Source organism: Botryllus schlosseri, chromosome 13 (genome assembly GCF_051294905.1).
Source record: "Botryllus schlosseri isolate E-star chromosome 13, Bs_hap1, whole genome shotgun sequence".
Taxonomy (NCBI): domain Eukaryota; kingdom Metazoa; phylum Chordata; class Ascidiacea; order Stolidobranchia; family Styelidae; genus Botryllus; species Botryllus schlosseri.
This window is the reverse complement of record NC_137248.1, coordinates 17,565,186-17,579,181: the sequence shown is the minus strand read 5'-3', so window position 1 is coordinate 17,579,181 and position 13,996 is coordinate 17,565,186. Positions and strand designations below refer to the sequence as shown.

Sequence of the window (13,996 nt, the reverse complement as noted above, 5' to 3'; positions counted from 1 at the left end):
CATTCGCAAATTCGCGCATATCAAAAAAAGAAACGTGAGAGCAGACGGACGAAACTCCAAGAAAATTTAGAGAACTAAATATTAATTTAATGGAGTCAGGGATGAAGCCATCCTTTAAAATTGTGACGCGCAGGTCTCCGCAGTGATATCGCACAAACACGAAGCTTGACACTCGGCTAAGGGGGGGCCAATTTTGGAGCATCTCTGGTTTCCATCAACAACAAGGGCTATTTCACCTAGCGTCACATGCACACCTGGTCATGAGGCAGCGACCAGCACAAGCTTTGTAATATCCTAAATACATTTCAATCTCTTAATAGAAAAAACGTGTCTCCGGTTCGAAAAAGTTTTAAAAAATGTATCACGCTTACCATTGTTTTGAATTATGACCTCGAATAAACCCTCCCTTTCTCATTGCCTATTATCAATACATCCACTGAGCATCATGTATTAACAATTCACTGCTGTCAACTTGGAAATACAATGAATACGCCGATGAATATAGTTAACATATATGTCTCAACCCACCAACGTATTTTCTGCATTTCATTTGGCCTATGGGTTAAAATAATTGCCCATCCCTGCTATATAGCAGCGTATGCCGTGGAAATTAAAGTTACATAGCACTATTTCCGTATCCTAGTTTAAATCTTCTTTGTTGCCATTGTTAAACTGGGAACTAAAAGGGAAGTAATGCTATCAGTGCATGTGGTTACCGCTCATCCTCACTCCAGTGTTGGGATGACTCGAGTCATGACTTGAATCGAGTCGGACGCGAGTCACCTTTTTCGTATGACTTGACTTGACTCGAATCACATTGACTCGTGACTAGGAGCGAAATTTACGAGTCCTTTCCAAGTCATCAAGTAATAGATCTTATATAAAAATCGGTGTAAGCTTTACATAATATATTCGGGTTGTTCTCGATACGCTATAGTGTGACTTGTGAGCAATGTCCCCTCTAAGCTGCACGCATGCGCAAATTCTCAGTGCTGACACGGTCTCTGCGCACAGAAAATCTAAGTGGCGCACAAAAATTCCAAAGTGATGACCTTTTTTTAGTCGTTACGCACTGCTGTCCAAGATTCTGCGCAGTGAGGTCGCACAGACTCGTCAAAAATTAGAGGGAACATTGCTTGCGAGAGCAACAAATCCCATTCATTCAATGATTTTGCGTTTTACTGCGCCTCGATTGTTGCACCACAAATACATTGACCATTGACCACTTACAACTTACGTTGGTGCAGTAGCAAAGTAATACAATAAAAAGGTAGCCTAGCTATCTCTGTTCTATAGTTGTCATTGGTGCTAGGTCAGCACCTTCACCAAATCTCCTATATGATCTGAATCGAATTCGAATATAGTTTACAAGTTTCTATTGCTAGTCAAGCATTGACGCAGGTCTAAATTGTATCCCGTGGATATTTAGATGGGTTACAATGTATCATATTAAATTCGTTTACAATGTATCATATTAAATTCGTTTCCCCTATCTGTGGTTTCGTATTATATTCTCTATTTCGACGGATCATTAAAGACTGGCGGTGTACATCAGTTACGTAGTTTAGCAGTAGGCCTACTACACATTCGTGAGCTATACAAGGCTTTTTTGCATATATTTTACCTCTCTGTTCAATTCATCCCCCTCTCTGTTCAATTCATCCCTCGATTTAAAGTAAATGGTGACTCTAACTGAAGTTGCAACAGCTAGTAAAGAAAAGGAAGTAGTTTATTTTTGTCCTTGATGTTTTTGCGGCATATACACCATCTCATGATATACATACACACGATCTGTGCATATGCATATCATGAGTGCAGGAAGTTACAGATATAGCCTTGTACGGCCTTCTAAGTCTTGCTTCACCTCTTCATGCTATCCCATAGTTATGCATGAGCGCCAAGCAAGGAGGTCTTAGATACCTCTGTTACTAATCATGTATTTTGGTCTGACCCAGCCGGGGATTAAATCCACAACCTACCTATCAGCAAGCTGGACGCTTCACCACTGCGCTATATCTTGTCGGCAAAATGCTTTGACATAATTATGCGTCTTACTTCGAGAAGACCACTTGACTTGAATTGTGACTTGACTCGTGACTTGACTTGAATCGACTCGACTACATACAGTACATCCTTATTGTCTGGCTATTAAGATACACTATGTTTCAAAGCTGACAGATATGATCCAATCGTTCTTGTGATATTGCAACAATTCAACGTTTCTGTATTATTCACGAAGACTGAGTGTGCAATTGTTACTGCACCTAAAACGTTGCCATTTTGGAGAATGCCACACTTTTGGATCCATTTTGAGCTACCAATGGACATTTGCCATTCACTTGAGTTGTAAATCAGGATTCCTAACTCCTCCAGCAACCCATGGTAACAGAATCATAACAATCACGGCAAGAAACAAAGCTACCGAAAGTCTGTTAATGGACTACTCTACGTTCTGAATCATCGTCGATTTCGAAATCTTCATCATTAGGCTTGCTATCCCTAAGATCTTCATCTTGATCCAAATTATCGAGCACGGAGAAGTTTCAAGTTACACTGGATAAGCTGAATGGGACAATATTCCTATAGGCAGGGTTGCCATCGACATGGACCAAAAATGAGGACAGTCGAAAAAGTAGATTAGCATATAAGTATCGTTTTTAACATACTTTGTATTTGTAAAAGCTATGACTTATCAAATTCCATACATTTCGCCAGAAGCAAACTGCTCCAGCAAGGGGAGATGTGGTACCGATGGATCACTGGGACCGAAAATACTTGAAAAATTCTCCATGATAATTCCATGAGTAGACTCCGTGAATTTGTATACATGTATACAATGACATGCTGACAGAATCTTTCCTCGCGTGCAAAAAAATTCGACCTGCGTGAGTTATGGGGTCTGTGACGAATGATTTATGTTTTAGGGGGCGTAAAGAAAATTTGGATCGACATCTGAATTTTTCTATATCACCTTTCAGACTAACAAACCCGCCATAATTTTTAATGTGAAGTGTAGGGCTTGTATCAGGGTATATAATGGCACATTTTTTGAATCAATACCCACCCCGAGTGGACTATTTTCAAGTCAATTACAATATTTATGAGGTGGGGGACCTATGGTACCTTAACCAAATCAAGCAAAATAGATAGACCAACTAATCACCTAACAACAGAAACTCGCCTAAATATATATAGGCTGTAAATCATAGTTACCTGGGGTTAGAATGCCCAGGTGCCCAGGAATAGAGTGCGTCCCGATCGACCTCTGGAAAAATTATTCATCGACTGGCTCGAATTAATCATTATGACATACTTGTTGTGTTTTTGTGTTCTGTGCTATCAATGTGAGTTGAAATAGCGGTCTTTCCTATGGCCTCTAGGTTAATATCACAATTGCAGATATTGCAATGAGCGAAACACTCGCCCTTCGAGCTTCATTTGATACCTTCGAATTTTTTCTCATAATTGTCACGAAAAACGTGTTTATGCTTGCCCACTTTTATTAATCAGATTTGGCCTTATCAGTAGCTAAATGTATATGTGCAATATAATTTAGATGAATTTATTAATGATTTATAGCTTTACTACTCAAGTTTAGACTGCACTGGGCCCTTTTCACTGCGCGATAAATGCTTCCTTCCCCACAGCTTATTCTGCTCTAAACGAAACAGCAGAAACCTGGTACTGCTGTTTACTTCTAAAATGACGTCCGCTGCGATAGCTTGGTACAACCGAAACTGCTATGACACTCACTGCCCTAGCTATCTCACCACTTAGATATCAAATCCTGTGGTGTGTACGCCACGGGAGTTCCTTTCATTTATGATGTCATAAAATCTAGACGTAAACGCATAATTTAAGAATATTATGCAAATCAGATACCAGAGGAAAACGATCGAAGTTCTGTAGTTGTTGAAAATAAGACAAAAAAGGACGCAAGTCGGAAACACGGGTATTTCTTAGAAATAAGGACGGTATGGCAACCCTGTCTATAGCTGATAGTAAATGTGCTGCTTATTTTTCTTTCCATATCCTGCAGTTTGCATTGAATATGTCTCTGAAATATCTTCGGGTGATTGCATCCACTGACCAAAAATGGGTGAAAGCATCGGCCTCGATCAATAACAAGATATTTTTTCAAAATAATTCAATTGAGTCCTTGGCCATATAACGTATTGTATGATAAAGGTGTGGATTTCCATGTGGTATGGAAAAGTATTATGGCTAAATTAGTGAAAATCTGCATATTTTCGGCATATGTCGTAGAGCAGAAACTTGATGTGATAAAAGAGAACCAGCGGCATTTTTGAAATCAGCACGCAAAATTAGCCTAAATCAAGTGCAAAATCAAAGTCATCATCATCATTGGTTTATTAGCAACAAATTATTAGTCAACAAATTTTCCGTTCAAATTGTTGCCCAGTGTTAGTATTTATCATGACAGTTTGATAGTTCGTTGCGTCCATGACTTTACCAACCGTTCCAAATCAAAAGTTCTTTTTAACGTTTAAACCGACTCAACTCGGTTCATTTTCATTTTATACCCCATAGTCAGCTCGAGTACATGTAATTCTACGAAAGATCGCGGATACGTCGAAGCCACAATTTTGAGTCACGAATCATGTTTTATCAACATGAACAGGTAATGTGCGTAATAGCTGGTCTGCCGCTGCACGATAGCCTTTGAATGTGTTGCAATATTGAAGTTTGACGGGTAGTTCAGGGTTTTTGGGCAGTTTTGGACTGAGTTTCAAGCTCTCAAATTTAAAAACGAGATGCGGCAGTTAAATATTATCGAATACTTGAAAATCCAAAAGCCGGACGTGCGGATGAAGGCCGACATTTCGACAAGATTTGAATCAGTATTTAGTTGTTTACCGAAGTCAGCCGTGAACCTGTCCTATAAGTTTATCATGAGCACCGAGCAGGTCTCCGTGTAAGAAATATAATTGTAATCGGCATTATGAGAAAATCATGCAGTGAAATAAATACACACGTCAGATGCGGACCTGCTATATAGTGGAGCTAGCAAAACAGCAAGGCTATTTTACCTAGTCACACATAGCTATAGGGAGCAGCCTAATGTTAACACCTCTACTTGGCAGCATGTGGTAGCAATGTAATATAACAACAACTAAATTGAAAAAAAACACTGCGCGCCACAGAATATAATCTAAACTTTTGTCTCGGCCCGCCAACGTATTTCGCTTCAAATTTGGCCCGTCGGGAAAAATCATTGCCTACACCTCATAATTCTTGATAAACGCAAAGTTATGTCTTGGTTAAGTAACTTCTGGATCCAGTGACAGTGATCATTTGTTTTTGTCGGTATCTGGACAAAGTATCTTGTCTTACTTCATAGAAATACATCATTTTTAGCGTTGTCAAAGAGATATAGTCAATGAATTTGCCGAGGCTGATGATTAGTTGATCCAAGGACATTTATTTGTACCATATCACCAGTTATCTCTTATATCAGGGGTGGGCAACCTGCGGCCGTAGAAGGAACTTTGTGCAACCATGGAATGGTAATTCAATTAGTATGTGTTGGCGGCCGTCGACATGAAAATTGAATTTATGAATTGACTCCTGAAATTTTGAGAGCATAAGTAATTGTTGAGGGATGTAATTGATCTTGAAATTTTCCTCGCGCTATGCGCCATTCAATGCCACTTCATTTTTTATTTCAATGTAGTAGCGCCTTTTTGTCTGACCACCAGAATACTGATGCGGACAGCACAGGAAAAGATGCATTCCATATAAAAATATCAACTTGGAATTGTGTGTTCCTCTCGAACGAAATTGGTTTCTGGCACGCTCCGGAGATTCCAATATTTTACCACCAATGTTCCCTGTAAGCTGCGCGTGTGCGTAATTGCGCAGTGCTGACATGGTCTCTGCGCACAGAAAATATAAGCTGCGCGCAAGAAAGCCGAAGTTATGACCTTTTTTAGTCGTTGCGCACTGTCGTCCAAGAGACCGCGGAATGAGTTATTGAGTGCGCGCAGACTCGTGTAAGATTAGAGGGAATATTTCTTACCACTATACCGACAATCCTGATGTGAGGTCAAGAAATTACATCACAGTGACTAAAAACAATTGGCCCACCCGAATATTCATCTTCATTACTAACTTGCCCTAAATTTGCGAAAATACACCCTCGATCAACTCTACCGGTGAATCTGATCACATGGGCTGAGAAAGGAGAAATATTGGATAGTAATATGTGAAACTACTAAGATAAATGACGAAATTCATTCGGTAATGTGACAATATTTTCGCGCCTCGCGCGGCCATAACCATTACCGGTAACTATTCATAACATGACCACTACCGATTTCGCTGCGTATAGTAAGACGATACGAAAAAGTAGATTAGTCTGGAGTTGTACATGGACATTGGACATTTTAACATGGGTATTTGCTGTCTGGTTAGCTCATTGCGACTATGTCCTGGAATACGGCCGTATAGGCTACACGCGTAATCGAAATGCGGCCGTGAATAACAAAAAGTTTGGCCACCCCTGTCTCAAATGGATTACCTTTTTAAAGAAGGAGTATCATTATTAGTTGTCATTTTGTTATACTGATCGATCATGTTTAGGTTATATGCTGGCCATCATAATTTCGGTTTTTACTTTTTTGCAGTCCTTTAATGTATATCAAATATTTTCAAGCTGAATCTTCAAAAATTGAGTGGATACTACTAAATAATTTGTTATTTATACGTGACTCAAAACGTCAAATTGATCGACGCAAACATGATCCCACAAACTATCTATTCGGAAGTGTCAAAATCAATATGTGTTATGATTATAATTGCCGTGGTGGTTTTTTCTTCATGGCTCATCCTTCGCCATCTTGAGTAGCCTACCTCACAGTGCACATGGTACGGCGCGGGTGCTGCAGGGCTCAATATGTTAAGTGACGCGGTAGCGGTCGCATGTTTTTTTGCTGTCGTAATACTGGTTTGTTAATCGTTTGTGTTTTCGTGTTATCAGGATTACGAGTGATTTTGTAACGTCACTAAGTAAGATATTGATCCACTTGGTGTTCTTGTTTGATGTCAGTTGGAAATCAAAAGAAGTCAGCTTAATAAAATCGTTGACATTTTTGGAGACGACAATAATATTATTAATTGTGGATGCGTTTGGTGTTCATACATAGCCTATTTGAACCAGACTGTTTTCGCATCCACAAAAAGGCTTTCCACGATATATACTTGCAAGTATGGTGGTAATTTGTCTATGAAGCCGGACTTACCTTTATCCTGTTGTTCCCCAAGCTGCTGATATTTCTGATCGAGATCCGTGAATTCTGTAAGGAGACGACATACGGGATAGGATTCTATTACGACAATGAATTGTTTTCGGAAATCAAGAGTCATAGATCGATCAATATATTGATATGGCCACTCAATTGTTTCCACCAATTGTTGCATTTACGTCGATACCTTGAAACTCCATAAAGTGTAGAACATGTACATCGTTGCTACACTGTAAAAAATAAAGGTGTCCATAGACATGTTTACACCTGGTACCTCTTAATACATGTCCGTCATGTAAAACCATACGACAGGTTTAGTTCCACCTGTTGCCTAACATGTTTCTGCCCGTCATGTAATCTCGAAAACACGTCTGACCTGAGACTTCAATTGACCTTTCACCTTGGACCGACTGGCACAAAATCTGTAGCCAGGATATGAATCAAAATAACCAATTCAGATTTGGGTCAATAATGTATATTGAGAACAAAGGCAACGAAACATGAAATATTATTACAATGGCAGACGTTTCTGAAAATATGCAATGAAACAAGAATTATCATAAAAGTGTAAGCCACAGAAGTACCACGCATCATTAAGTTTTGGAAAATATGTTATGAAACAAAAATTATTTCAACAGTGTGAGCCACAGAAGTAGGATATGCTAAGATTAGGAAGCTTCGGAAAATATGTAATGAAGCAAGGATTATTAAGCCGGCTGAAATATCACCCCGTCCTTGAAAAATCAAAATGTACCAGCTCAAGTCTCTAACGTTAGACAGTTTCGGAATGCATGTACAAAACAAGAATTAGGACAACGGCTAATAGTATTGACCCGTCCTTAATGAATTAAACAACTATACAAGCCTATACACAGTGTACCTATACAAGCCTATACACAGTGTACCTAACGTTAGACAGTTTTTGTAATGAAACAATAATTAATATAATGGCTAAGAATATTGACTGGCCCTCCATGAATTAATTTAATACAAATTGCCACACAGTAAGCTGCCGAGCACATGATGTTTTGAAATTTTGGACATGTGATGAAACAATAATTATTATACAGACTAAATAATTGACCCGACTTTAAAAATTCAATCACATTAATTTACTACAAACAGCTTAAGTCCCCAGCGTTAGAAAGTTTCGTAACGCATGTACGAAAAAAAGAATTACAACAACAGATAAAAGTATTGATTCGCCCTTAATGAATCGATCATCTACAAACAGATACAGTGTACTTAACGTTAAAAAGTTTCGGAACGTATGTAATGAAACAATAATTTTTATAACGGCTAAAGACATTTACCCATCCTCAATGAATCAATAGCCAGTAATGTAGCCAGCACATGATGGACGTTCATGACAACTTGTAAATATTCGCTGCAAACTACAAACAGCTGCTGATTACGTTTGGAAGTTTTGGTACATTTGCAATTAAACGAGAATTATAACAGCTAGAAGTATTGACCCGACCTCAACGAAATAATTTACTGTAAACAGCCACAGTGAACCTAACCTAGGACAGTTTCGGAACGTTTTATTGAAACAAGAATTATAAAGGCTAAAAATATTAACCGGTCAATATTATATCAATGGCCAAAAATGTATCTGCCACTGATCAATCCACAAGCAAATTTAATTTGCTACGAACAGCCACAGTGTACTTAACGTTCGGGAGTCTTGAAAGGAAGTTTGCAACGAAGGACCAGGAATTCGAGGCTGACGGAGCGAACTTGATGTTGAACACCCAGTATATTGACAGTATTATAGCCATCGCATGATGGAAGCTCAAGACCCCTTTGACAACTTTGCCATCGAAGAGAACTTTCCACTCATTCAGGATCGTATTGTACTCGATCGTCGGGTATACATTCTTTGGCTCCTGATAAATAAAAATGATATTAACTCGGTACTACAGGTGTGAGTGTCAAATAAAGATAGATCGAGTATTAGACATTGCAAGTCATGACAGCACGAGTCGAGCTCATGCAAAGAGGTACGAAAACGATCATACGTGATGGTTACATTGGTAGCTTTTATTTCAGGGGCGGGCAACTTTTGCAGTCCGGATATAGGAAAATTAAGTACTTGGAGGGTCAGATTGCTGAATCGATACAATATTTGCCCATTTATCCACATATACAAGTATCTATTTAATGTCTTTTATCGGCAGCAATGTCACATCACAGACATTTCTCGCCGATAATGACGAAGACAATGTAGATTTGAGAATAACATTGTTATAGAGACGCCACCATGTTTGGTTCTCTGTGATCAATCAACACACGGTGCAATCCTTCAAGATTTCAAGACGTTCGACAAGTCCAGTACCTCAAATTTGCAAAGATATCAATTCATGAGGGTTGAGTAGGTGACGAGATAGCGTCGCGTTCAACTGTGGGGCCTAATTAATCTCGATATTGAATTCATGCGGCCTGCGTCCTTTAAGAAATTTGAATAGTGGCCCGCGACTAGCTGTCGAGTAGCTGAGTGATTTGATTCTGAATCATGATTATGCTTCGAGTCGAGTAATTGAGTATCACTCATTATGACGTCACAACGGAATGTGATATTTCAAAGTTGAAATATGTACCTTTTATGCACCCACAAAGAATATAATGCCTGGTGTATCCATCACATTTAAGATACTTTGGTATGTTTTCGACCATACAGGTTTCATTGCACTAGTTGACAATGTTGTTGGATGGTCATGATTTCGGAAATGTGCAATTTCCAGTCACATTCGTAGCTTGGTAGGCTACTACATGTTTCGTATGCTACAATACGGTCATTCACTGTTTCAAGGCTTCAGCAGGGAAAATTGGTATCGAAACTATAATTCTCATTGATAAATCAAGTTTTAATGGCCAGGAGCGAATAATTTCAGCGAGCGAAAAAATTGTCTTTTACTACTCGACTCGAATCATTAAAATTAATACTCGATTCAGATTCGAGTACTCGAATCATTTTGCCCAGTCCTATCAGCGACCTATTTCGAGTGGGCATCCACTGGCATAAGCGGTGCCTTACAAAAGCCTATAAGTGTGCCGTGCTACATGTTGTCAGTTACGGAATCAAAAATAAGAAATATCAGCCTGGTGTAAATGACCATTGCAGTCGACAAACACCGCGATCACCACAAGGCCTTAGTCTTCCGTCTACAACGAACTAACGCGTAAGCTCCACTCTCGCACGCTGCGCATACACATATATAATAACATACAGTCACTAAAATTGAACCTAATAGTAAGCAAGTAGTATGGAATCTCGGCGGACAAGGGCAGCGGGCCACTTTACGATGCAAGACGGAAAACAGTCCGTGGGCCGGACAAAATCTTTTCGCGGGCCGTATGTTGCCCGCCCCTGTTCTAGTTGATACCAATTGATGATGTAACCCGATCCCAGTGGGCCATGTGATTCGCTTGTGTCCACAAGACAGGACATCATGCTTTCACATACACCATTAACTTACTTTGTCCACAATCAGGAAGTTGTCATAGCTGCAGTCATTAAAGATTGTTGGGATCCCAACTATCCACCCCAGTTTTTGACGACCTGAATGAGGAGTGCCAGAAATCAACTCAACGTAAAAAAAATAGATTAGCAGCATTGAAACCTTGCGCTGGCCACTCTATAACAAATATTACTACGCAGCAAATTCGATGAAAAATGTGTTAATAAAAGCACGTGTGCAGTCATGTCCAGCGTGAAATAGCGGGTTGCCTCTGTATGCCGCTAAGCTTATTCGACAAGGATTAATCCACTCTTGGACAAATGAATATCAAAGACTACGGCAAATCTGAGCCTATCGTTTTGTCCTCTTTTTTGAGATTTTGTCCTCTTTTTTGAAAATTTAGGTCACATTTAGAGCGAAATGCGAGTGATATGCCGTAAATTAGCACAGAAGTGACGCTACGTGTCCTCTATTTAGATTTCCAAAACATGGTAAGCCTACCTAATAAGTCATTACCGCGCGAGTCGGGGTCATGCAAAGAGGTAAGAAAACGATCATACGTGATGGTGCTTTCAAGGATATCGAGCGAGCATAATGGTACCCAGAGTGGAATGATTTTAGCATCAGTCGTAACACTGCAACTTTCTAAGTGAAATAGGAGGGGCCAATATTGGTTTCACATCATCTTCTATGATTGGACACCATATACTAGTGACACTTTCACCATAGTGTCCTACAGTAGCACGGACACGGGAAAATCTCGTTACTCACTGAAATTGGATTACATCGTTCTTAAGATTTACAGTGACCTGTCGAGATACCAATTTTTATCAAATTCAGTGTGAATACAGCAATACAGTGTTAATAGTGCCGTAAATTGCCTTTTTTGTATGATGTGAATGATGTAGCCCGATGGCAGTGAGCCATGCGATTTGCTTGTGTCCACAACACAGTAGGACATAATGCTTTCACATATACCAAACAACTCACTTTGTCAACAAACAGGAAGCTACCATAGTTGTCATTGAAGATCGTTGGGATCCCGACCATCCACCCCAGTTTTTGACGACCTGAACGAGAAGTGCCAGAAATCAACTCAATGTATGTTTTGACGCGACTGCGATGTCGTAAAGTAAATCAGCGACTTTGAAACCTTGCGCGGGCCACTGTAATGTTGATAAAGATTTTCAGTCATCCGACAGGAAGGAACAGGGTTGGGCAAGGGTGAAAACATGACATATATTACTACGCAGCAAATTCGATGACAATTATGTTATGACAAGCAAGTGTGCAGTCATGTCCTGCGCGGAGTTGCAAGTCGCCTTTGTATACCGCTGGGCTCATTTGACTAGTAATATTCCCAGCTTGGACATATGAATATCAAGGTTGCGGCGACGCTGCGTATATCGCGTTGTGCAAAGGTTTCACCGCTGACGATATTTCTGCGAGTACTAATAAATATTATAATCAATTTCTAGAATCGCCTTGCAGCCCAAGGGTTGGTAGCCCGTATATCTAAGGAAGAAATGTCTACGTCTGGAAGTATGTGCGATTAAAAAATTCAAGAAAACTAAAATCTGCCCAAAAAGAGCAATGTATGTTAATTTAAAAAGTATCTTTAGGTCACCTACGAGTTTTGTACATTTTAAAAACTGATTTCACTTTTTGCTAACCCATGGTTATAATTAGGGCCATTCAAAGTCATATTTTGTTCTATGCATCAGCAAGTCGTGAAATCAATTTCAACACAAAACCGTATCCCTTTGAGGTATATTAAGAAAGCTATGAAGTCACATTTTCCTGGTTAGGTCATAAAGCTCAAAATGTACATTAAGAAGCGATTGGACTAAAACGAGGTTTATCAAATAATGGAGCCGCAAATACAAGACATTTCACCTGCGCTTTATGCACACCTGCAGAAGTGGCAACCCACATCAGCGTCTGTGGAGCTCTCACTTTCCTTACCAAAGTCATTTTACGTCCGAATCGTAACTTCAAAGACTTCAACATTTCACACTACTACTCTACTACAACAGTGATTTAGAATAGAAAATGGACGTGAATAACTGTTGCTGTGCATAGGCTTTACTCTTTAGTTCCGTCAGTGCTGATGTTTGCATGTAAAAATACACCATTTTCACATAGATTCATATTTTCCAAAAAATAAAGTCATGTTATTGATTTTTTAAGGTCATATAAAAATGGCCGTAGTTATAATATATATGTCATTTGTTGTGTCATGAAAAATGATTGCGCATGCCACAAATGTCGAGGGATTGTGCCGTCTGTGACTTGATCATAACACTGCTTTATACCTACGGTACCCAATGCGCATCGATCAAGATCGGGTAAATCTCCAGCAGACTGTGTTGACATCCCATTCAGAATGGCCTCGCGACGCGATTCGAATGTTCATTTCATCCTATTCAGAATCGTTTCCTTGTCAGGTACTCTCTACTTGCCTCTTATTGCGTTTTGATGTATCTCGATACTGCGCTCGTCGTCTGTGGATAGTATACATGTTGACTCTGTAGGACAAAATAGATCCTAATTAAAACATGACTGGTTATCGGTGCAAGGTGCTACTTCTCGCCAATGTTCCTTCTAAGCTGCTCGCATGCGCACAGACTCGAGAAAAATTAGACGTATCATTGTCTGTTGGTATCAGTATCATATCAAAATATTCATATTGAGGATATCTAGATGAAGAAAGCAAGATACTAAAATGCTCACATTGCATGTTGAGACTCGAGAATTCTTGCAGTGTTGACTAGATTTTTCCACAAGCTGCTGAGATTTCCGTTTGCCGCAGCGTCCATGCTTCTGCTATTTCAAGTTTAAGACGGGAACTTCTTTTTCATGGTATCTTCGCCATTCCCTCAACTTGTTGCAGAGCTTGTCTTTCCATGATCCCTGCAATGTGGCATGGTTGAAGAAAGGTTTGGATTAAGTTTGGACAAACTTCTGACATTGTCACCAACATTGATAAATTGGAATGTAATGCCGCCCCTGCTGTATGATATTACACATTGATATTAATCGTCAATAATTGGTGCATGCATACGTTATAGGACTAGCCTATTGCATGAAAGTGGTAGGGGGATTTTCATTATCAGTGACTTGATCCCAACACTGCTTTATACCTGCCCAATGCGCATCGATCAACATCGGCTTAATCTCGAACAGACTTTGTGTTGATAGGCCTATCCCATCTTTTCTTGTCACGTAGTCTTTTCACCCACTCGACACTTATTGCTTTTTGCTGTACCT

The 13,996-nt window shown here is 39.6% G+C and overlaps 1 protein-coding gene and 1 long non-coding RNA gene across 3 annotated transcripts in view; both read right to left on the bottom strand.

Moving 5' to 3' along the window:
* Nucleotides 1-13,996, bottom strand: part of LOC145453611 (uncharacterized) — a 133,523-nt gene that overhangs the window by 111,317 nt on the left and 8,210 nt on the right. For both annotated transcript variants that reach the window (XM_080331578.1, XM_080331579.1), the window contains exon 5: nt 7,263-7,316. In XM_080331578.1, coding sequence (XP_080187704.1) covers nt 7,263-7,316 — 54 coding nt within the window. The remainder of the gene's footprint in view (nt 1-7,262; nt 7,317-13,996) is intronic.
* LOC145454612 (uncharacterized) lies at nt 11,744-13,653 on the bottom strand. Its single transcript, XR_013920180.1, has 3 exons — nt 13,460-13,653; nt 13,042-13,254; nt 11,744-11,796 (listed from the first exon to the last, which is right to left on the bottom strand). It is a non-coding gene; the product is annotated as an uncharacterized LOC145454612 (long non-coding RNA).